At 46.5% G+C, this 24,155-nt stretch overlaps 1 protein-coding gene across 1 annotated transcript in view; it reads right to left on the bottom strand.

Moving 5' to 3' along the window:
* Positions 1 to 24,155, bottom strand: part of LOC115469724 (disintegrin and metalloproteinase domain-containing protein 9-like) — a 581,856-nt gene that overhangs the window by 435,225 nt on the left and 122,476 nt on the right. The window contains 2 exon segments of the mRNA XM_030202512.1: positions 11,736 to 11,749; positions 11,781 to 11,857. Of these exon segments, the coding sequence (XP_030058372.1) occupies positions 11,736 to 11,749; positions 11,781 to 11,857 (91 nt within the window).

Here is a 24,155-nt window from a genome sequence, read left to right as displayed (position 1 = left end):
AAAACACACTCAGAACCTTACTGTACCATAAATATTACACCAATATACCACCCATACGGAAAATGCAGACTGTCAACAATATGAAACAAGGGATCATATCATCACAATTCTCATGTAGAGCCACAAAACACCCTAATTCATGTTTAATGTGGGATAAAATGCCATAAATAAGTAAATAAATATAAACTTTTAATGTTGACCACCTGATTCTCAAAGTGGATATATTCCAAACACTATAATGAAAATAAAATGATCTTTTCTACCTTTGTTGTCTGGTGACTTTTTCTGATCATGCTGGCCCAGTATCCGTTCTGCTGCAATCTGTCCTCAGTGCAGGTCAGGAAGTCATCCTCCTTAAATATCTCCCTGGCAACCTAGGACACCTCCAGCCAACCCCCCTGCTTTCCCAGCAGTAAGGTAAACAAACCATAAACCAATTTCTACAACTGCTAGAGGGCTTTCACTGCAGCTCCTGCTGTGAGGATGGAGGTAAATCAACAATTTAATCCCCTCAGAGCAGTTGGACTCCACAGCTGATCCATTCTGCTTCAGCAGGGGGGAGGCTTAGCCTCTCCAAGCCTCTTATACTGGGCGCCTATGGCAGAAGGTTAGAAAAGAAATGGAAAGGAGGCCCTGGAAACAGAGTTAAGGGCACAGACAGAGGAAAGCAGAACCAAAGATTGGGAACAAGATGACTGGAATAATAAAATCACCGAACTACAAAGGTAGGAAAAATTATTTTATTTTCAATTTAGTGACTGAATTATGTTGTGTTCAGAATTTACATGTTAGCTTTATTTTACACTGTACAGGAGGGCATGCATCTCTTTCTGTTTCTCTGATGTTACATAAGTACATAAGTATTGCCATACCGGGAAAGACCAAGGGTCCATCAAGCCCTGCATCCTGTTTCCAACAGTGGCCAATCCAGGTCACAAATACCTGGCAAGATTCAAAAAAAAGTACAAAACATTCTATACTGCTTATCCCAGAAATAATGGATTTTCCCCAAGTCCATTCAATAACGGTCTATGGACTTTTCCTTTAGGAAGCCGTCCAAACTTTTTTAAAACTCTGATAAGCTAACCGCCTTTACCACATTCTCTGGCAACGAATTCCAGAGATTAATTACCCGTTGAGTGAAGAAACATTTTCTCTGATTCGTTTTAAATTTACTACATTGTAGCTTCATCGCATGCCCCCTAGTCCTAGTATTTTTAAAAACGTAAACAGACGCTTCACATGTACCCATTCCACTCCACTCCTTATTTTATAGATCTCTATCATATCTCCCCTCAGCCGCCTTTTCTCCAAGCTGAAGAGCCCTAGCCACTTTAGCCTTTCCTCATAGGGAAGTCGTCCCATCCCCTTTATCATTTTCATCGCCCTTCTCTGCACCTTTTCTAATTCCACTATATCTTTTTTTAGATATGGCGACCAGAATTGAGCACAATGTTACATGATATGCAGAGTCTAGTAACTCTGCTTTCAGTTTTTGTCTGTATGTTTTTTGTGGTTCTCTATTTTGTATCAGGTGAGAGTCATATTCTGCACTTGACAAAAGGAACAGACAGATTCAGATAACATTACCGGCATGACAATTTTACCTATGTTGCTAAAAGTTATATCTATATAGGGTTACCATATTTGCCATGAAAAAAAAAAAAAAGGACACAAAATAAAATTCAGCCCTGACCCACCATGCCCCAGCCACACCCCATCACACCCTAGACCCACCCTACCACACCCATCACCTCCCAGCCCCCGCCACACCCCTGCACCACAGTGTCACTATGAACACCCCGCCATACACACACCAAGAAAGCCAAATTCTGTAAGCAGCAAAGATACTGGTAAAGTAACAGTATTGCATTTTCTTCCGTGCTAAACAAAAAGGAAAAGATGTGCATGACATGCTCATGAAATGCTTAGAAAGCGAATGCTACATACCTGTAGAAGGTATTCTCCCAGGACAGCAGGCTGATTGTTCTCACTGATGGGTGACGTCCACAGCAGCCCCCTCCAATCGGAAACTTCACTAGCAAAGGCCTTTGCTAGTCCTCGCGCGCTGATGCGCATGCGCGGCCGTCTTCCCGCCCGAACCAGCTCGTGTTCATCAGTACCGTATGTAGCAAGACAAAAACAAGGGAAGACACAACTCCAAAGGGGAGACGGGCGGGTTTGTGAAAACAATCAGCCTGCTGTCCTCGGAGAATACCTTCTACAGGTATGTAGCATTCGCTTTCTCCGAGGACAAACAGGCTGCTTGTTCTCACTGATGGGGTATCCCTAGCCCCCATGCTCACTCAAAACAAGAAACATGGTCAATTGGGCCTCGCAACGGTGAGGACATAACTGAGATTGACCTAACAACTTAATCAACTAACTGAGAGTGTAGCCTGGAACAGAATAAACATGGGCCTAGGGGGGTGGAGTTGGATTCTAAACCCCGAACAGATTCTGAAGCACTGACTGCCCGAACCGACTGCCGCGTCGGGTATCCTGCTGCAGGCAGTAATGAGATGTGAATGTGTGTACAGATGACCACGTCGCAGCTTTGCAGAACTCTTCAATAGTGGCTGACTTCAAGTGGGCTGCCATGGCTCTGCCATGGCTCTAACATTGTGAGCCGTGACATGACCCTCAAGAGCCAGCCCAGCCTGGGCGAAAGTGAAGGAAATGCAATCTGCTAGCCAATTTGAAATGGTGCGTTTCCCCACAGCCACTCCCCTCCTGTTGGGATCAAAAGAAACAAACAATTGGCCAGACTGTCTGTTGGGCTGTGTCCGCTCCAGATAGAAGGCCAATGCTCTTTTGCAGTCCAATGTGTGCAGCTGACGTTCAGCAGGGCAGGAAAGAGGACAGGGAAAGAATGTTGGCAAGACAATTGACTGGTTCAGATGGAACTCCGACACTACCTTCGGCAAGAACTTAGGGTGAGTGCGGAGGACTACTCTATTATGATGAAATCTGGTGTAAGGGGCCTGGGCTACCAGGGCCTGAAGCTCACTGACTCTACGAGCTGAAGTAACTGCCACCAAGAAAATGACCTTCCAGGTCAAGTACTTCAGATGGCAGGAGTTCAGTGGCTCAAAAGGAGGTTTCATCAGCTGGGTGAGAACGGCATTGAGATCCCATGACACTGTAGGAGGTTTGACGGGGGGCTTTGACAAAAGCAAACCTCTCATGAAGCGAACAACTAAAGGCTGTCCTGAGATCGGCTTACCTTCCACACGGTAATGGTATGCACTGATTGCGCTAAGGTGGACCCTTACAGAGTTGGTCTTGAGACCAGACTCAGACAAGTGCAAAAGGTATTCAAGCAGGGTCTGTGTAGGACAGGAGCGAGGATCTAAGGCCTTGCTGTCACACCACACGGCAAACCTCCTCCATAAAAAGAAGTAACTCCTCTTAGTGGAATCTTTTCTGGAAGCAAGCAAGACACGGGAGACACCCTCCGACAGACCCAAAGAGGCAAAGTCTACGCTCTCAACATCCTGGCCGTGAGAGCCAGAGACTGGAGGTTGGGATGCAGAAGCGCCACTTCATCCTGCGTGATGAGGGTCGGAAAACACTCCAATCTCCACGGTTCTTCGGAGGACAACTCCAGAAGGAGAGGGAACCAGATCTGACGCGGCCAAAAAGGAGCAATCAGAATCATGGTGCCTCGGTCTTGCTTGAGTTTCAACAAAGTCTTCCCCACCAGAGAAATGGGAGGATAAGCATACAGCAGGCCGTTCCCCCAATCCAGGAGGAAGGCATCCGATGCCAGTCTGCCGTGGGCCTGAAGTCTGGAACAGAACTGAGGGACCTTGTGGTTGGCTCGAGATGCAAAGAGATCTACCAAGGGGGTGCCCCACACCTGGTAGATCCGGCGCACTACTCTGGAGTTGAGCGACCACTCGTGAGGTTGCATAATCCTGCTCAACCTGTCGACCAGACTGTTGTTTACGCCTGCCAGATATGTGGCTTGGAGCAACGTGCCGTAACGGCGAGCCCACATCCACATGCTGACGGCTTCCTGACACAGGGGGCGAGATCCGGTGCCCCCCTGCTTGTTGATGTAATACATGGCAACCTGGTTGTCTGTCTCAATTTGGATAATCTGGTGGGACAGCCGATCTCTGAAAGCCTTCAGAGCGTTCCAGACAGCTCGTAACTCCAGGAGATTGATCTGCAGATCGCGTTCCTGGAGGGACCAGCTTCCCTGGGTGTGAAGCCCATCGACATGAGCTCCCCACCCCAGGAGAGACGCATCCGTAGTCAGCACTTTTTGTGGCTGAGGAATTTGGAAAGGGCGTCCCACAGTCAAATTGGACCAAATCGTCCACCAATACAGGGATTTGAGAAAACTCGTGGACAGGTGGATCACGTCCTCTAGATCCCCAGCAGCCTGAAACCACTGGGAAGCTAGGGTCCATTGAGCAGATCGCATGTGAAGATGAGCCATGGGGGTTACATGAACTGTGGAGGCCATGTGGCCAAGCAATCTCAACATCTGCCGAGCTGTGATCTGCTGGGACGCTCGTACCCGGGAGATGAGAGACAGCAGATTGTTGGCCCTTGTCTCCGGAAGATAGGCACGAGCCGTCCGAGAATCCAGCAGAGCTCCTATGAATTCGAGTCTCTGTACTGGGAGAAGATGGGACTTTGGATAATTTATCACAAACCCCAGTAGCTCCAGGAGTCGAATAGTCATCTGCATGGACTGTAGAGCTCCTGCCTCGGATGTGTTCTTCACCAGCCAATCGTCGAGATAAGGGAACACATGCACTCCCAGCCTGCGAAGCGCTGCTGCTACTACAGCCAGGCACTTCGTGAACACCCTGGGCGCAGAGGCGAGCCCAAAGGGTAGCACACAGTACTGGAAGTGACGTGTGCCCAGCTGAAATCGCAGATACTGTGCCTGTGAGCTGGCAATATCGGGATGTGTGTGTAGGCGTCCTTCAAGTCCAGAGAGCATAGCCAATCGTTTTCCTGAATCATGGGAAGAAGGGTGCCCAGGGAAAGCATCCTGAACTTTTCCTTGACCAGATATTTGTTCAGGGCCCTTAGGTCTAGGATGGGACGCATCCCCCCTGTTTTCTTTTCCACAAGGAAGTACCTGGAATAGAATCCCAGCCCTTCTTGCCTGGTTGGCACGGGCTCGACCGCATTGGCGCTGAGAAGGGCGGAGAGTTCCTCTGCAAGTACCTGCTTGTGCTGGAAGCTGTAAGACTGAGCTCCCGGTGGGCAATTTGGAGGCTTCAAGGCCAAATTGAGGGTGTATCCTTGCCGGACTATTTGAAGAACCCAACAGTCGGAGGTTATAAGAGGCCACCTTTGGTGAAAAACTTTCAACCTCCCCCCGACCGGTAGATCGCCCGGAACGGATACGTTGATGTCGGCTATGCTCTGCTGGAGCCAGTCAAAACCTCGTCCCCTGCTTTTGCTGGGGAGCCGAGGGGCCTTGCTGAGGCGCACGCTGCTGACGAGAGCGAGAGCGCACTGGGGCTTAGCCTGGGCCGCAGGCTGGCGAGAGTGAGGATTGTACCTACGCTTAACAGAAGAGTAGGGAACAGCCCTCCTTCCCCCATAAAAACGTCTACCTGAGGAGGTAGATGCTGAAGGCTGCCGGCGGGAGAATTTGTTGAAAGCGTTATCCCGCTGGTGGAGCTGTTCTACCACCTGTTCGACTTTTTCTCCAAAAATGTTGTCCGCTCGGCAAGGGGAGTCCGCAATCCGCTGCTGGATCCTATTCTCCAGGTCGGAGGCACGCAGCCATGAGAGTCTGCGCATCACCACACCTTGAGCAGCGGCCCTGGACGCAACATCAAAGGTATCATATACCCCTCTGGCCAGGAATTTTCTGCACGCCTTCAGCTGCCTGACCACCTCCTGAAACGGCTTGGCTTGCTCAGGAGGGAGCTTGTCCACCAAGCCCGCCAACTGTCGCACATTGTTCCGCATATGGATGCTCAAGTAGAACTGGTAGGACTGAATCTTGGCCACGAGCATAGAGGAATGATAGGCCTTCCTCCCAAAGGAGTCTAAGGTTCTGGAGTCTTTGCCCAGGGGCGCCGAAGCATGCTCTCTAGAACTCTTAGCCTTCTTTAGGGCCAGATCCACCCCACCAGAGTCTTGAGGCAACTGAGTGCGCATCAGCTCTGGGTCCCCATGGATCCGATACTGGGATTCGATCTTCTTGGGAATGTGGGGATTAGTTAATGGCTTGGTCCAGTTCGCCAGCAATGCCTTTTTTAGGACATGATGCATGGGTACTGTGGACTCTTCCTTAGGTGGAGAAGGATAGTCCAAGAGCTCAAACATTTCAGCCCTGGGCTCATCCTCCACAACCACCGGGAAGGGGATGGCCGTAGACATCTCCCAGACAAAGGCCGCGAAAGACAGACTCTCGGGAGGAGAAAGCTGCCTTTCAGGGGAGGGAGTGGGGTCAGAAGGAAGGCAATCAGACTCCTCGTCAGAGAAATATCTGATGTCCTCCTCCTCCTCCCACGAGGCCTCACCATCGGTATCAGACACAAGTTCACGAACCTGCGTCTGAAGCCGTGCCCGACTCGACTCCGTGGAAACATGGCCACGGTAGGAGCGTCAAGAGGTGGACTCCCTCGCCAGCGTCGGCGAAGCTCCCTCCGCCGACGGGAAGTCTGCCTGGGAGGCGGCCGCAGCCGGTACCGATACCGGAGACCTCTCCTCGGGCAAGGGGCCAGCCGTCGCCTCACTCGACGGTACCGGTGGCGCAAGCACCCCCGGTACCGGAGGGGAAGGGCGCAACAGCTATCCCAGAATCTCTGGAAGAACGGTCCGGAGACTCTCGTGCAGAGCGGCTGTGGAGAAAGACTGAGAAGCCGATGCCGGCGTCGATGTCAGAGTTTGTTCCGGGCGTGGAGGCGGTTCCGGGCTGTCCAAGGAGGAGCGCATCGACACCTCCTGAACAGAGGGTGAGCGGTCCTCCCGATGCCGATGCCTACTGGGTGACGACTGCCTCGGCGACCCAGAGCTCTCGGTACCGAGACGGGAAGGAGACCGGTGACGATGCTTCTTTGACTTCTTCAAGCGAAGCATGTCACCGGAGCTTCCCGGTACCGACGAGGAGGACGTAGAATCCAACCTTCGCTTCCTCGGGGCCGAGGCCGAAGAAGGTCGATCTCGGGGGTCTGTACCGCAGGAGCCCTCAGGGCAGGGGGAGACCCATCTGAAGGCTCACCGCCACCAGCAGGGGAATGGACAGCCCTCACCTGCACTCCAGACGAAGCACCACCGTCCGACGACATCAGCAATAGCGGAGGTCCCGATACCACCGGTGTCGACGCAGCCTTTCGATGTCTCGGTACCGATGATGCAGGAGGTAGAGGCCTCGATGCAGTCAATGCCGATGCCGAGGTCGAAGACTTCGATGCTGTCGACGTGAATGCACTCGATGCCCATGCTGTTGTCGTCGAAGAGCCCGAGAACAACGCGTTCCACTGGGCCAATCTCGCTACCTGAGTCCTCCTTTTTCAAAAGAGCACAAAGACTGCAGGCCTGCGGGCGGTGCCCAGCCCCCAGACACTGAAGACAAGAAGCGTGCCTATCAGTGAGCGAGATTACCCGGGCGCACTGGGTGCACTTCTTGAAGCCGCTGGAAGACTTCGATGACATGGGCGGAAAAATCACGCCGGCGAAATCAAAATTCGCGATGATGACGAAAGGCACCAAAAAGAAGGGAGAAAAAACCCGTACCGAGGCCAAATAGGCCGGTCCCGAAAGCGAAAGGAAACTTAAGCGGGGAAAAAGCTGGAAACACAGAAAAAGGGTAAAGACCGGATCGGTCTCTTTTTTTTTTTTTTTTAGCGAAAATCGCGAAGACGCGCGAGGTCAACTTGAGGGGCATGAAACGGCGGCAAAACACGACCGTCCCGAGCGCGGACAAAAGAAGACTGACGAACACGAGCCGGTTCGGGCGGGAAGACGGCCGCGTATGCGCGGTGCACATCGGCGCGCGAGGACTAGCAAAGGCCTTTGCTAGTGAAGTTTACGATTGGAGGGGGCTGCCGTGGACGTCACCCATCAGTGAGAACAAGCAGCCTGCTTGTCCTCGGAGAAATGTAAATTTCGTGAGCATGTCCCCCTTTCTTTTCCCTCTCCTCGTCTCTCCATCCTCTTCTATGTATTCCCTCTTTTCCCTCCCTCTCCCCCGTGTATGTCTCCTCCCCAATCTTTTTTCCAGGCTTACTCCACCACCTTTATTTTCCAGCTCCCTCCTTCCTTCCACCCACCCACATATATGACTCCATCCACATCCCCTCCCCTCCCATACCCTATCATGCCTGGTGGCCTAGTGCCCTCTTCAGGGCAGGATAGAGCCCCTTCTTTCCTGCCTGGTGCTGCTGCTGAGTGCTCGCGGAAGTCTCACGTGGCCACCGCTTAAAATCTTGGCAGCCATTTTGAAGCGGTGCCAGCAGCAAACGGTCTGCGGCAGCACCGGACAAGAAAGACGGAGCTCTCTCCTACCCCGAAGAGGCCACTAGACCACCAGGCTTGTCACGATAAGGTACGGGAGGGGTGGACTGGACACCCTGAGGCCCGCCTGCCAGAAAGCAAGCCCACCCGCAAGCCAGCCTGCCCATAAATATGGACAAACGGGCATCCTGGCAAAACCCGCCCGGATAAACTGCGGTGTCCTCAAAAAGAGGACATTTCCAGATATAGTAACCCTATATCTATAGCAGTTAAGGTAAAAAAGACAGAGAGGTACTTGGAGATGAATAAAGGGAACTAGGAAGGGGTGAATGGAATGGAAAGAAGTCACTGGTTAGGAGAGACAATGCTACTCTGAAATGTCGGAAGAGGCAGAAAGGAGCTGCAAATGTAAGAGCCTGGTTGATGGAGAAATGGACTGACAGCACAGCTGTGGGAGAAGAGTATAAACAGGATGTGAGGGTTAGAGGAATTCAGGAAGTGCAAATACGCTATGTGGGAGAAGGTTGCTGGCAAAAGGAAACAGGAAGAAGAGTAGGCAGAGGGAACATGAGCTGCAGACAAAAGAGGAAATGAAAGAGATGGAGAGTAGCTATGTGAGATCACAGTTTCCAGATGGTGAAAAATTTTTCCAGTCCAACTCATGTTGGAAAGTAGCCCAAAAATAGCAACACTAAAAATAGCTATGTGAGGGGGTGGTGTGGTGGTGTGGTACCTGTCCGTTGCCCCCCCCCCCCCAACACAGGTTATCATATTTGCGGAAACAAAAAAAGAGGACACAAGAAATAAAATTCTACCATGCCAACCCTTGGCTCCGCTCCTGCCACACAATCACTTTGATCCCCCAAGAATGCCAGATTCTATGAGCAGTGAAAATGCACCGCTTCAATTCTTTTTACATTCTTAGCAAGATACGGCCTCCAAAACGGAACACAATACTCTAGGTGGGGCCTCACCAACGATTTATACAGGGGCATCAACACCCCTTTCTTCTGCTGGTCACACCTCTCTCTATACAGCCTAACAACCTTCTCACTACGGCCACCGCCTTGTCACACTGTTTCGTCGCCTTCAAATCCTCAGATACTATCACCCCAAGATCCCTCTCCCTGTCTGTACATATCAGACTCTCCCCGCCTAACACATACGTCTCCTGTGGATTTCTATTCCCTAAGTGCATCACTTTGCATTTCTTTGCATTGAATTTTAATTGCCAAACCTTAGACCATTCTTCTAGCGTCCTCAGATCCTTTTTCATGTTTTCCATTTACTCTCGGGTGTCCACTCTGTTACAGATCTTAATATCATCCGCAAATAGGCAAACTTTACCTTCTAACCCTTCGGCAATGTCACTCACAAATATATTGAACAGAATCGGCCCCAGCACCGATCCCTGAGACACTCCACTACTCACCTTTCCCTCCTCCGAGCGATATAACAGCTAAAGTGGAGAGCGGACACTCAAAACTCAAGTCCTGGACTTCAAGCATGCTGACTTTAGTAAAATAGGGGAATACCTGAGGAAGGAACTGATGGGCTGGGAGGAAATACAAGAAGTGGAAGGACAGTGGTCCAGGCTGAAAGAAGATATAAATAGGGCCACAAACCTTTATGTAAGGAAAGTAAATAAAAGCAAGAGAAAAAGGAAACCGATATGGTTCTCCAAGCAAGTGGCGGAGAAAATAAAGGCTAAAGAGTTGGCATTCTAGAAATACAAAAAAACTCAAGAAAAGGAACACGAGGAGGAATACCGGATGAAACTGAAAGAAGCCAAGAGAGAGATACGTCTGGCGAAAGCACAAGTGGAAGAACAAATGGCTAGAAAAGTAAGAAGGGGTGGCAAAAATTTCTTCAGGTATATTAGTGAAAGGAGAATGACTAAAAAGGGAATTGTGAGACTAAAAGATACTGCAAACTGCTATGTGGATAATGATGAAGAAAAAGCAAATTTGCTAAATAGATACTTCTGTTCTGTTTTCACAGAAGAAAATCCTGGAGAAGAACCGCGATGGACTGGAAAAAGTACAAATGAAATTGAAGTGGATAGAGCACCGTTCATGGAAGAGAGTGTGTATGAACAACTTGAAAAGCTAAAGGTGGACAAAGCCATGGGGCCGGACGGGATCCACCCCAGCATACTGAGGGAGCTCAGAGAGGTTCTGGCGGATCCTCTTAAAGTTTTGTTTAATATATCCTTGCAGACGGGAGAGGTTCCGAGGGATTGAAGAACGGCGGATATGGTCCCTCTTCACAAAAGTGGTGATAGGGAAGAAGCTGGAAACTACAGGCCGGTAAGCCTCACTTCGGTTATTGGAAAAGTAATGGAAGCGATGCTGAAGGAAAGGATAGTGAATTTCCTGGAAGCCAATAAGTTGCAAGATCCGAGACAACATTGTTTTACCAAAGGGAAATCGTGCCAAACGAATCTCTTTGAATTCTTTGATTGGGTGACAGGAGAATTGAATCAGGGACGAGCTATAGACGTAATCTACTTAGATTTCAGCAAAGCTTTTGACAAGGTTCCCCACAGGAGGCTCTTAAATAAACTGCTACTTACTTTAGTTTCACATTTGATTGTTTTATATCTTTTTTATGATATCTCTCCTATTTTATGATATCTCCCTTCTATTTCATTCATTTTCTCTTTGCATGTTATAGTTATCGCTCTGTTTTGGTGTTCTTCTTTGTTCCTTAGTATTGTCAACTGTTTGATATTGTTATTCTGTATTAACAAGAAATTGCTTTACTATGACTTGTTCTTTTTCTTTTCCATTTTGTGATGATACTGTTTCTTTTTTCTTTTTATTTACTATTTAAAACATTCTGTTTTATTTCAGCACGTTTTGTAACTGTTTCATCATTTGTTGATGTTGTCAAGAGAAAATAATAGTTATCTGTTAAAATAAAATGCATAGATTATCACAGCATTATACAAAGAAAGCTATTGGCAGCAAGCAAAATATTTTAGATAAGTATGACTGATTTAATAAAACATGCCTTCTATGGTATTCCATTTAAAATGAACCACAATGAATTTTTTTTGTTAACAGCAACTTCCTTTTCATAACTCATATGTTAGGTTTTGTGGTGAAAAATGATTTGTTTTTCTAAAATCAGACTTTCCTACTCTTCATGTTTGTTTATTTAACTCCCTGTAAGCAAGTTTTAAGGTTTCTAGTGTGATGTGTAACAAGATGTCAAATCTATCACTTCTGTATACTAATGATTTTTATAGAATGTAGAACAGTGCATTAGTGGTCATTTAGTCTAAGGACAGACAATAAAATTCCTGATTTTTAATGACAATTAATCAGAATTACCTGAGTCCATAGCAGGTGCTGATTCCCACAACTGAATCTGTAAAACCTTCCACATAGCCATGATAATAGCAGTCATCCTGAAATCCAAACCACCCCCCAAAAAAAAAAAATTTGTTTTCTATTATTTATTTATTATGCTTTTAAACAAAAAAATAACAAGCAATAATACTTGTACAGAAATAGGATTACAAAGGAAATAAAAAATATAAGCAAATATTTAAATACAAAAGAAATAACACAATTCTCTAGCCCCAGCATTGGGATCCTACAAAAATATCAGAGATTAAGAATAAAGGAAAATTTCTATTACTTTTCAGGAGTAATGAAACAACATACAAATTAAGGGGCCCTTTTACTAAGCTGCGGTAAAAAGTGGCCTGCAGTATTTTGACACATACATTTAGCATGCGCTGGGCCATTTTTTACCGAGGCTAGGAAAAAGGGTTTTTTTTTTAGTGGGGCGGTAAATGGCCGTGCACTAAAATTAAAGTAGCATGCGGCTATTTACTACTGTCATCCACTGACCTAGCAATAAGGACTCACACGCTACTCGTGCGGTGATCAGGTAGTGCATGCTGTCAATTACCGCTGGGAACGGCACCAAGGCAGAAAATAGAAAAATATTTTATACTGCGGGAAATAGCAGGCGTCAACTTCAAAATTACCACCAGGTGCCTGTGCTAGCCTGGTGGTAGTGTCGATTGGATGCATGCTACCCATGCGTTAGCCCTACTGCAGCTTAATACAAGGGACCCTAAGATTCTCTATTACAGTGTGAATATGATACACAAGTGTCTCCTATCTGACAAAGGCTGACATACACATTTTCCAAAGTCAAGAGTTTACTGACAAAAGCGTCAGTCTCTACTCGTTTCATATTATCATTACTCTTACATAAAAAAAACTGAATTATAAGTCTGTTTTCAAAGGAAATTAAATTTAAAACGTTTGTATACTGCTTTTTCAATCTAATAGTTTATATAAAGCTGTTCACAGTTGAACATCATGCACATCAGTAAGCTTATGAAATCATTATGTCTTTGTTTAAGCATGTGCCTCCCCCTCTCAGTAACTTTTCTGTTTAGGGAGTAATTTCATAAAGCGTTTTCCATAAATAAAGTATGTTTTATTATTATTATTTATTGCATTTGTATCCCACATTATCCCACCTATTTGCAGGCTCAATGTGGCTTACAGAGTTTTGTTATGACATAGTCATTACAGGAAATCAGATACAATTGGTAGTGTACAGAGTTGTGTTATGACATAGTCATTACAGGATATAAAATACAATTGGTAGTATACAAAGATTAAGTAAGGGAAGAGAGAAGGAGGTGTTAGGGAGGATAGTATAGAAGGTGGGCTATCGTAGCTGGGTGGATTCGTGGGGTAGTTTTGTAAGGCTATGGGTTCTCTTTGTACGTCTTATTGAAGAGATGTGTCTTAAAGGATTTACGAAAATTCATTAATTCGTCAGTAGTTTTCAAGGCCGTAGGTAATGCATTCCATAACTGCGTGCTCATATAGGAGAAGGTGGTGGAGTGTGTCAGCTTGTATTTTAGTCCTTTACAGCTGGGGACGTGCAGGTTGAGGAATTTGTGGGATGATCTTATGGCATTTCTGGGAGGCAGGTCCACCAGATTTAGCATGTAGATTTGGGCATCTGCGTGAATGATTTTGTGTACCATTGTGCAGATCTTGAACGCAATGCGTTCCTTGAGTGGGAGCCAGTGAAGTTTCTCACTTAGGGTTTTGCACTTTCATATTTGGTTTTTCCAAATATGAGTCTGGCAGCGGTGTTCTGGGCTGTTTGGAGTTTTTTGATAGACTGTTCTTTGCAGCCCGCAGATGACTTATTACCATCGACTGTACCAGGGTACGGAAGATGTATCTCGGGAAGAAAGGTTTTACTCTTTTGAGTTTCCACATTGAATGAAACATCTTTTTCGTTGTATTCTTCACATGGGCATCAAGTGTGAGGTTTCGATCAATGGTAACCAAGAATTTTCAGATTTTGTGAGACGGGAAGAGAGCAGTATGGTGTGGTTATGGTGGAGTATTTGTTTCTGTTGTGTTGTAAGGTGAGTACAAGACATTGAGGGGCATAACTGAACGAAAACGCCTATCTCCATGGGCGTTTATCTCCGAGAACGGGTCCGTGAAGGGGTGGACCGAACCGTATTTTGGGAAAAAATAGACGCCCATGTTTTATTCAACAATGTGTGAGCTGGGCGTTTTTGTTTTTCAGCGATAATGGAAAATGAAAGCGCCCAGCTCAAAAACGAATAAATCCAAGACATTTACTCGTGGGAGGGGCCAGGATTCGTAGTGCACTGGTCCCCCTCACATGCCAGGACATCAACCGGGCACCCTAGGGGGCACTTTTACAAACACAAAAAAACAGGTAAAAGAGCTCCCAGGTGCATAGCACCCTTCCCTTGAGTGTTGAGCCCCCCAAATCCCCCTCAAAACCCACTGCCCACAAGTCTACACCATTACTATAGCCCTAAGGGGTGAAGGGGGGCACCTACATGTGGGTACAGTGGGTTTGGGGGGGTTGGACGACTAATAAGCATTAAGCAGCACAATTGTAACAGGTAGGGGGGATGGGCCTGGGTCCACCTGCCTGAAGTCCACTGCACCCCCTAACAACTCCTCCAGTGACCTGCATACTGCTGCCAGGGAGCTGGGTATGACATTTGAGAGTGAAAATAAAAAGTTGTGAAACATCATTTTTTTGTGGTGGGAGGGGGTTAGTGACCACTTGGGGAGTCAGGGGAGGTCATCCCCGATTCCTTCCAGTGGTCATCTGGTCATTTAGGGCACTTTTTGGGGCCTTATTCGTGAAAAAACAGAATCCAGGAAAAGTGTCCTAAATTCTAGCTAAAAACGCATACTTTTTTCCCATTATCGGTGAAATGCGCCCATCTTTGTTCGGCAGATAGCCACGCCCCAGTTCCGCCTTCGCCACACCTCTGACACGCCCCCATCAACTTTGTCCGCATCCGCGACGGAGTGCAGTTGAAAACGTCCAAAAATCGGCTTTCGATTATACCGCTTTATTCATTTTTGTGAGATAAACGTCCATCTCCCGATTTAGGTCGGAACTTGGGCGTTTTTCTCGTTCGATTATAAGCAGGATTGTGTTTTTTCTGCGTTGAGTTTTAGCTGGAATGCATCCGCTCAGGAGTGCATGATTTGGAGGCTTTGGTTGATCTCTTTGGTGATTTCGTTTAGATCTTGTTTGAACGTTATGTAAATTGTGACATCATCTGCGTATATGTAGGGGTTGAGGTTTTGATTGGCTAGAAGTTTGGCTGAAGGTATCATCATTAGGTTGAAGAGAGTTGGAGAGAGGGGGGATCCTTGGGGAACTTCACATTCTGGTATCCATGGGGGTGATATGTCCGTGTTTGTTATTACTTGGTATGATCTTGTGGTCAGGAATCCTTTGAAGACAGGAGGAGCCTCCACGGAAAGTCAAAGCAAAACAGCAAAAGTAGAGGCTGACAAATGCGCAAACCAATAGGGAGATGAATCAAAAACCAGTTTATTCAGAATATTCATATCAAGGACCCGACACGGTCCGTGTTTCGGCGCCAAAGCGCCTGCCTCAGGGGTCACAATCAACTTTCTCTGAGAAGAAGCTGATAGGCTTGAATAATTCCTTTGTGTATGCAAGTTAATCCACAGAGAGAACAAAAGAACAGCCAACCGATCAGCAAACACCAGTTGGTCCATGATCGGTCTGCTGGGCATTCCTCGGGTTTTGGGTCTAGACATTCAAGGATGCTTGTGTACTCAGTACTGTTGGTAGGTATCTTGAGTCGGAGCTTTATAATTTTTCATTGAAGTACTTCGCGAGATTGGTTGCAGATGGGGTGTCTGTATTATTAGAGGTAACCGGTGTAGTATTTAGGAGTTTGTTTACGAGTGAGAAGAGTTTGTGTGTATCCTTGTAATTTGGTCCTATTTTGGTTTTGTAATATGTTCTTTTAGTTTGTCTGATAGTGTATTTGTATTTTCTTTACAAGTGGAAAAGGTCTCATAAATTTGCATGGCCGAAAACGTGTGGCAACAAGATAAGTAGGTGTTCCCATGAGCATATTTTGGGTGGAGCAAGGGTAGAATTATCACATACATGCATATTTAATAAAATACACAAGTATACATCCACATTTACACCTTCGTTGGGGCAGGTATAAATTTGTGAAAGAGAATTTGTATTCTATTAGGAATAGCTCTGAGACACTATTTTATAAAGACACGAGGAGGGGCATAATCGAACGCGAACACCCATCTCCATGGGTGTCTATGTCTGAAAATGGGTATGTGAAAAGGCAGGACAGACCGTATTATCGAAAAAGATGGGCGCCCATCTCTCGTTTCGAAAATACGGTTTGGACGGACCAAATGCCATGAATTTGGTCCCTTCTGAGATGGGCGGGGTTTTTTTAGCGATAATGGAAACTAAAAACGCCCAGCTCAGAAACATCCCAATCCAAGCCATTTGGTCGTGGGAGGAACAAATGTACAACACTACCATAGCTCTTAGGGGTGAAGGCGGCAACTACATGTGGGTACAGTGGGTTTTACAGGCCTCCCATTTACCACCACAAGTGTTACAGGTGGGGGGGGGGGGGGGGGGGGGGATGGGCCTGAGTCTGCCTGCCTGAAGTGCACTGCAGTACCCACTAAAGATGCTCCAGGGACAGGACTTGTTGCTGGTGTATAACTTTGGCACAGCAGTTCACACCTGAAGACTAATCTTGCTGAAAACGTCCTTTATTTGAATAAGCACGTTTACTCACAGTTAACTGCAGATCAGAGGTTGTGCTCCACTGGCAACGAGTCTCACTGGTACTGAGATGAGCAGTAGGTCCGAGCTGGCAGAATGGTGTACAACGTCCTCTTTCAGCAACATCCAAGGTAAGAACTAAGTGCTGTAACGTGGCTAACACATGAAAGGGATCTAAAACTGTCTTACACAAATGGCCACTACCTCATCGACTACCGGAAACAAAACAGGGCACACTCTGACCGAGGGCCAGATGCACTAAACCTAACGAGCCCACAACTTGCATTTTAAACTGGTTCCAGCCAGTTTAAAACGCAAGTAGTTTACCGGGGGCATGCACTAAGGGCATTTTCCCTGTCACAGTAGCAGGCAACGGAAACGGAATGCAAATTATCCAAAGGCTATTATAATGAGCTACACTACCGTTGCAGTTCATTATTTTTAATGTATTTATTATTACATTTATATCCCAAATTTTCCCACTGATCGCAGGCTCAAAGTGGCTTACAAAGTCTGTAGTGCATAATGAGATGCATTACCGTTTTCCGATTCCCTTACCGTGGGAACCCTAACGGGAGTCTGCACCTCTCGTTGGGGCTCCTGTGAGGGAATCGGAAAGGAAAAGGGCCCCAAAAAAAGATAAAGAAGAAAAAAAAAAGCACCGAGCGCACGTGAGGGGAGTCCTTTATGGACGTACTCTGCCTGCACTTGTGAGGGACGTCTTTTATTTGTCTTTTCGCCGTTTTTTGGGTTTTTTTCAGTTTTGTCTCCCCGGCGCTGCTCACCTTCTGTAGCTGTGCGAGGAGAAGGGAATCGGGGACGTGTGAGTCGATCGGGACATCCCTTTCGATTATGCTCCTCTTCCAGGTCTCGTCAGCCAGAGTGCGCTTAGCTGACACCAGCAAGCTAGACGCGCTTGATTGCCTGAAGAGACCTGGAAGAAGAGCATAACTGAATGGGACGTCCCGATTCTCCGACTGGCTACCGAGGTAATGGTGAATGCAACGGAGCTACAACGAGTAGCTCATTTGCATTCCCTTTACTTAGTGAATTCCCGTTCCCTACCGATTCGCTATGGAATCGGTAGGGAACGGGAATTACCGACGACTTTAATGCATCTGGGCCCCAGTAAGCAGAGGGAAAAGCACCATGGGAGTACAGCCTACCAACTACCAATATCGTGAGCATTTAACACAAGCTAGTGGAATCACGGAGCCCAATACCCTACACCACCACAATGCATTGCTGATGTGACTCTGCAGTGCCCTTAACAGAAAAGGTGTCACACTCACCCGAGACCCACATCAGAACCAGGGAAAGGCTGTCAGAGGACAGAACACACTCTGCTGTCTTGGAGGTACATAAGTACATAAGTAATGCCATACTGGGAAAAGACCAAGGGTCCATCGAGCCCAGCATCTTGTCCACGACAGCGGCCAATCCAGGCCAAGGGCACCTGGCAAGCTTCCCAAACGTACAAACATTCTATACATGTTATTCCTGGAATTTTGGATTTTTCCAAGTCCGTTTAGTAGCGGTTTATGGACTTGTCCTTTAGGAAACCGTCCAACCCCTTTTTAACTCTGCTAAGCTAACCGCCTTCACCACATTTTCCGGCAATGAATTCCAGAGTTTAATTACACGTTGGGTGAAGAAACATTTTCTCCGATTTGTTTTAAATTTACTACACTGTAGTTTAATCGCATGCCCCCTAGTCCTAGTATTTTTGGAAAACGTGAACAGACGCTTCACATCCACCTGTTCCACTCCACTCATTATTTTATATACCTCTATCATGTCTCCCCTCAGCCGTCTCTTCTCCAAGCTGAATAGCCCTAGCCTCCTTAGTCTTTCTTCATAGGGAAGTCGTCCCATCCCCGCTATCATTTTAGTCGCCCTTCGCTGCACCTTTTCCAATTCTACTATATCTTTCTTGAGATGCGGCGACCAGAATTGAACACAATACTCAAGGTGCGGTCGCACCATGGAGCGATACAACGGCATTATAACATCCTCACACCTGTTTTCCATACCTTTCCTAATAATACCCAACATTCTATTCGCTTTCCTAGCCGCAGCAGCACACTGAGCAGAAGGTTTCAGTGTGTTATCGACGACGACACCCAGATCCCTTTCTTGGTCCGTAACTCCTAACGTGGAACCTTGCATGACGTAGCTATAATTCGGGTTCTTTTTTCCCACATGCATCACCTTGCACTTGCTCACATTAAACGTCATCTGCCATTTAGCCGCCCAGTCTCCCAGTCTCGTAAGGTCCTCTTGTAATTTTTCACAATCCTGTCGCGAGTTAACGACTTTGAATAACTTTGTGTCATCAGCAAATTTAATTACCTCGCTAGTTACTCCCATCTCTAAATCATTTATAAATATATTAAAAAGCAGCGGTCCGAGCACAGACCCCTGACGAACCCCACTAACTACCCTTCTCCATTGTGAATTCTGCCCATTTAACCCCACTCTCTGTTTCCTATCCTTCAACCAGTTTTTAATCCACAATAGGACATTTCCTCCTATCCCATGACCCTCCAATTTCCTCTGTAGCCTTTCATGAGGTACCTTGTCAAACGCCTTTTGAAAATCCAGATACACAATATCAACCGGCTCCCCTTTGTCCACATGTTTGTTTACTCCTTCAAAGAATTGAAGTAAATTGGTCAGGCAAGATTTCCCCACACAAAAGCCGTGCTGACTCGGTCTCAGTAATCCATGTCCTCGGATGTGCTCTGTAATTTGTTTTTAATAATAGCCTCTACCATTTTCCCCGGCACCGACGTCAGACTCACCGGTCTATAATTTCCCGGATCTCCCCTGGAGCCTTTTTTAAAAATGGGCGTTACATTGGCCACCCTCCAATCTTCCGGTACCACGCTCGATTTTAAGGATAAGTTGCATATCACTAGCAGTAGCTCCGCAAGCTCATTTTTCAGTTCTATCAGTACTCTAGGATAATTACCATCCGGTCCAGGAGATTTGCTACTCTTCAGTTTGCCGAACTGCCCCATTACTTCCTCCAGGTTTACCGTGAAGTCAGTAAGTTTCTCCGACTCGTCCGCTTGAAATACCATTTCCGACACCTGTATCCCACCCAAATCTTCCTCGGTGAAGACCGAAGCAAAGAATTCATTCAGTCTCTCCGCTACGTCTTTGTCTTCCTTCATCGCCCCTTTTACCCCTCGGTCATCCAGCGGCCCAACCGATTCTTTTGCCGGCTTCCTGCTTTTAATATACCGAAAAAAAATTTTTACTATGTTTTTTTGCCTCTAATGCTATCTTTTTTTCGTAATCCCTCTTGGCCTTCTTTATCTGCGCCTTGCATTTGCTTTGACACTCCTTATGCTGCTTCTTGTTATTTTCAGACGGTTCCTTCTTCCATTTTCTGAAGGTGTTTCTTTTAGCCCTAATAGCTTCCTTTACCTCACTTTTCAACCAGGCCGGCTGTCTTTTGGAGTTCCGTCTTTCTTTTCTTTTTTTTTTTTTTTTCTTTATTTATAAGTTTCAATTTTATATTCATGCATTAAAACAAAAATATATGGAAATATAGAAATTTACAAATACTCCAATTAACAAAGGTAAATTATCCAATAGTTAGTCCCCAATATGATCCAAGTACAAAGAAATTCGTCTTTCTTTTCTAATTCGCGGAATATGTATGGCCTGGGCCTCCAGGATGGTATTTTTGAACAGCGTCCACGCCTGTTGTACAGTTTTTACTCTCTCAGTTGCCCCCCTAAGTTTTTTTTTTACCATTCTTCTCATTTTATCATAGTCTCCTTTTTTAAAGTTAAACGCTAACGTATTTGACTTTCTGTGTACAGTTACTTCAAGGTCGATATCAAAACTGATCATATTATGGTCACTGTTATCAAGCGGCCCCAGTACCATAACGTCCCTCACCAGATCATGCGCTCCACTAAGGACCAAGTCTAGAATTTTTCCTTCTCTCGTCGGCTCCTGCACCAGTTGCTCCATAAAGCTGTCCCTGATTTCATCAAGGAATTGTATCTCTGTAGCGTGTCCTGATGTTACATTTACCCAGTCTATATTTGGATAATTGAAGTCACCCATTATTATCACATTGCCCATTTTGTTCGCGTTTCTGATTTCTTTTATCATTTCTGTGTCTACCTGCTCATCCTTGCGAGGCGGACGGTAGTACACTCCTATCACCGTTTTTTTCCCTTTTATACATGGAATTTCAACCCACAATGATTCAAAGGTGTGATTTGTGTCCTGCTGAATTTGTAATCTATCTGAGTCAAGGCTCTCGTTAATATACAATGCTACCCCTCCACCAGTCCGGTCCACCCTATCACTACGATATACTTTGTACCCCGGTATGACAGTGTCCCACTGGTTATCCTCCTTCCACCAGGTCTCAGTAATGCCTATTATATCCAATTTTTCATTTAGTGCAATATATTCCAACTCTCCCATCTTATTTCTTAGACTCCTAGCATTTGCATATAGACATTTCAGAGTATGTTTGTTGTTCTTATTTGCATGATGCTTAGTACCTGACACTATTGATTTGACATCTTTTGTCTGATCTTTAGTTGTATTTAAGGGCACCTGGTCTACCACGGTCTGTTGTGCAACCTCACTATCCAGAAACCCTATCTTCCCTGTTTGTGAGGTATCTTTGCAAGATACCTTTTCCCGAACCATGCGCTTTTGAACGACTGTCGGCCTTCCCCCCATTTCTAGTTTAAAAACTGGGTACGGTGGGTATGGCATTTGAGGCTGGTAAAAAAAGTTTGTAAAGTGGGTTTTTTTTGGTGGGAAGGGGTTAGTGACCACTGGGGGAGTTGGGGGGGGGGTGATCCCCGATTCCCTCCGGCGGTCATCTGGTCAGTTGGGGCACTTTTTTGGGACTTGGACCTGAAAAAAAAGGGTCCAAATAAAGCGGACCAAATTCTCGTCAAAAACGCCCTTCTTGTTTCGATTATCAGCTAAAGACGCCCATCTCTCCTCAGCCAATAACCACGCCCCAGTCCCGCCTTCGCCATGCCTCCAACATGCCCCCGTGGTCTTTGTTCGTCTCCGTGACGGACTGCAGTTGAGAACGCCAAAAATCGGGTTTCGATTATACCAATTTGGGCGCCCACAGGAAACAGACGCCCATCTCCCGACTTGGGTCGAAATATGGGCGCCTTTCTCTTTTTTTTATATATTTATTTATTAAGGTTTTTGAACAATAACATATTGACAACATCCTCCTAACAGTCATGTATCACATACAGAATTGGGCGCCTTTCTCTTTTGAAAATAAGCTGGATAAGCACCTATGTTGCCTATGAAACAAGGATAAAGCAGGTGCTATTTTTAGACATTTCACAAAGGCACTCTTTTACAGATTTACACCTCAAAAGCAAGCAAATTCATCTGCACAAATTTACACCTGCTCTGAAAAAGTTGTAAATGTGTGTATGTATTATACACCTCGTGTATTTTATAAAACACATTCATACATCACAATGCCAACTCTGTTCAGCCCAAGCTATGTCTCCAGGAACACCTACAATCATATGCAGATGTCTGAAGGGCTTTCTCTGCTCTATGTAAAAGGCCAACGCTCTCTTGCAGTCCAAGATGTGCAAGCTGCTTTCGCCAGGATGGGCATGAGGATGGGGAAAGAATGTTGGCAAGACAATTGACTGGTTCAGATGGAACTCCGACACCACCTTCGGCAGGAACTTAGGGTGCATGTGGAGGACTACTCTGTTGTGATGAAAGTTAGTATAAGATGTGTCCACTACTAAGGCTTGAAGCTCACTGACCCTACGAGCTGAAGTAATAGCCACCAAGAAAATGACCTTCCAGGTCAAGTACTTCAGATGGCAGGAATTCAGTGGCTCAAAAGGAGCTTTCAACAGCTGGGTGAGAATGACGTTGAGATCCCATGACCCTGGTGGAGGTTTGACAGAGGGCTTTGACAAAAACCAAACCTCTCATGAAACGAACAACTAAAGGCTGTCCAGAGATAGGCTTACCTTCTACACGTTGATGATAAGCACTAAATGTAGAGGTGAAATCTTATGGAGTTGGTCTTGAGACCAGATTCTGATAAGTGTAGAAGGTATTCAAATAGAGTCTGTGTAGGACAAGAAAGGGAATCTATGGCCTTGCTGTCATACCAGATGGCAAACCTCCTCCATTTATAAGAGTAACTCCTCTTAGTGGAATCTTTCCTGAAAGCCAGCAAGACCTGGGAGACACCCTCTGAAAGACCCAAGGACGCAAATTCTAGGCTGTCAACATCCAGGCCATGAGAGCCAGAGACTGATGGTTCGGATGTAGAAGTAACCCCTCGTTCTGAGTGATAAGGGTCGGAAAACACTCCAATCTCCACGGTTCTTTGGAGGACAATTCCAGGAGAAGAGGAAAGAAAATCTGTCGCGGCTAGTAGGAAACTATCAGAATCATGGTTCCACTGTCTTGCTTGAGTTTCAGCAAAGTCTTTCCCACTGGGAGGATATGCATACAGAAGGCCTGTCCCCCAATGTAGTAGGAAGGCATCTGATGCTAGTCTGTCGTTTGCCTGAAACCTGCAACAGAACTGAGGGATCCTGACATTGAGTTAAGTGGCAAGAAGATCCACTGAGGGGGTGCCCCACACTCGGAAGATCTTGTGGGCAACACCCATATTTAGAGACCACTCATGAGGTTGCATTATTCTGCTCAGTCTGTCAGCCAGGCAATTGTTTACGCCTGCCAGATAAGTGGCTTGGAGAAACATGCCATCACGGCGCGCCCAAAGCCACATCTGGATGGCTTCCTGACACAGAGGGCGAGATCTGGTGCCCCCCTGCTTGTTAGTGTAATACAATGTCTGTTTGGATTAGAATAACTTGATTGGACAACCGATCTCTGAAAGCCTTTAGAGCGATCCAGATTGCTCGGCGCTCCAGGAGATTGATCTGAAGATTCGTTTCCTGGAGGGACCAAGCTCCTTGAATGTGAAGCCCATCTACATGAGCTCCCCATCCCAGAAGAGATGCATCCGTCGTCAGCACTTTTTGCGGCTGAGGAATTTGGAATGGTAGTCCCAATGTCAAATTAGACCGAATTGCCTACCACTGAAGGGAGTGCACAAACTCTGGAGACACTCGGTTGACATCCTCCAGACTTCTGTGGCTTGAAACCACTGAGAAGCCAGGGCCCACTGAGCAGATCTCATGTGCCCAACAGTCTCAACATCTGCCGAACTGTGACTTGCAGCGCTGTACGAACCTTGGACGCAAGGGAGAGAAGGTTGTCCGTACGCGTCCCTGGGAAGTAGGCTCGGACAATCTTTACATCGAGCAGAGCTCCTATGAATTCCAATTGTTCAACTGGCTGTAGATGGGACTTGGGGTAGTTTACAACAAACCTCAATAGTTCTAGCACCCGAATAGTCATCCACGTGAACTCCCGAGCAACTTTCTCCAAAGGTGCTCTTCACCAGCCAATCGTCGAGATAAGGGAACATGTGAACCCCAGTCTGCATAGCGATTGCTGCTACTACCTCTAGACATTTGGTGAAGGCCCTGGAAGCTGATGCAAGGCCAAAAGGCAAC

This window comes from Microcaecilia unicolor, chromosome 4 (assembly GCF_901765095.1).
Source record: "Microcaecilia unicolor chromosome 4, aMicUni1.1, whole genome shotgun sequence".
NCBI lineage: Eukaryota > Metazoa > Chordata > Amphibia > Gymnophiona > Siphonopidae > Microcaecilia > Microcaecilia unicolor.
Note: the sequence above shows the minus strand (reverse complement) of the source record. Positions and strands in the feature narration are given on the sequence as shown.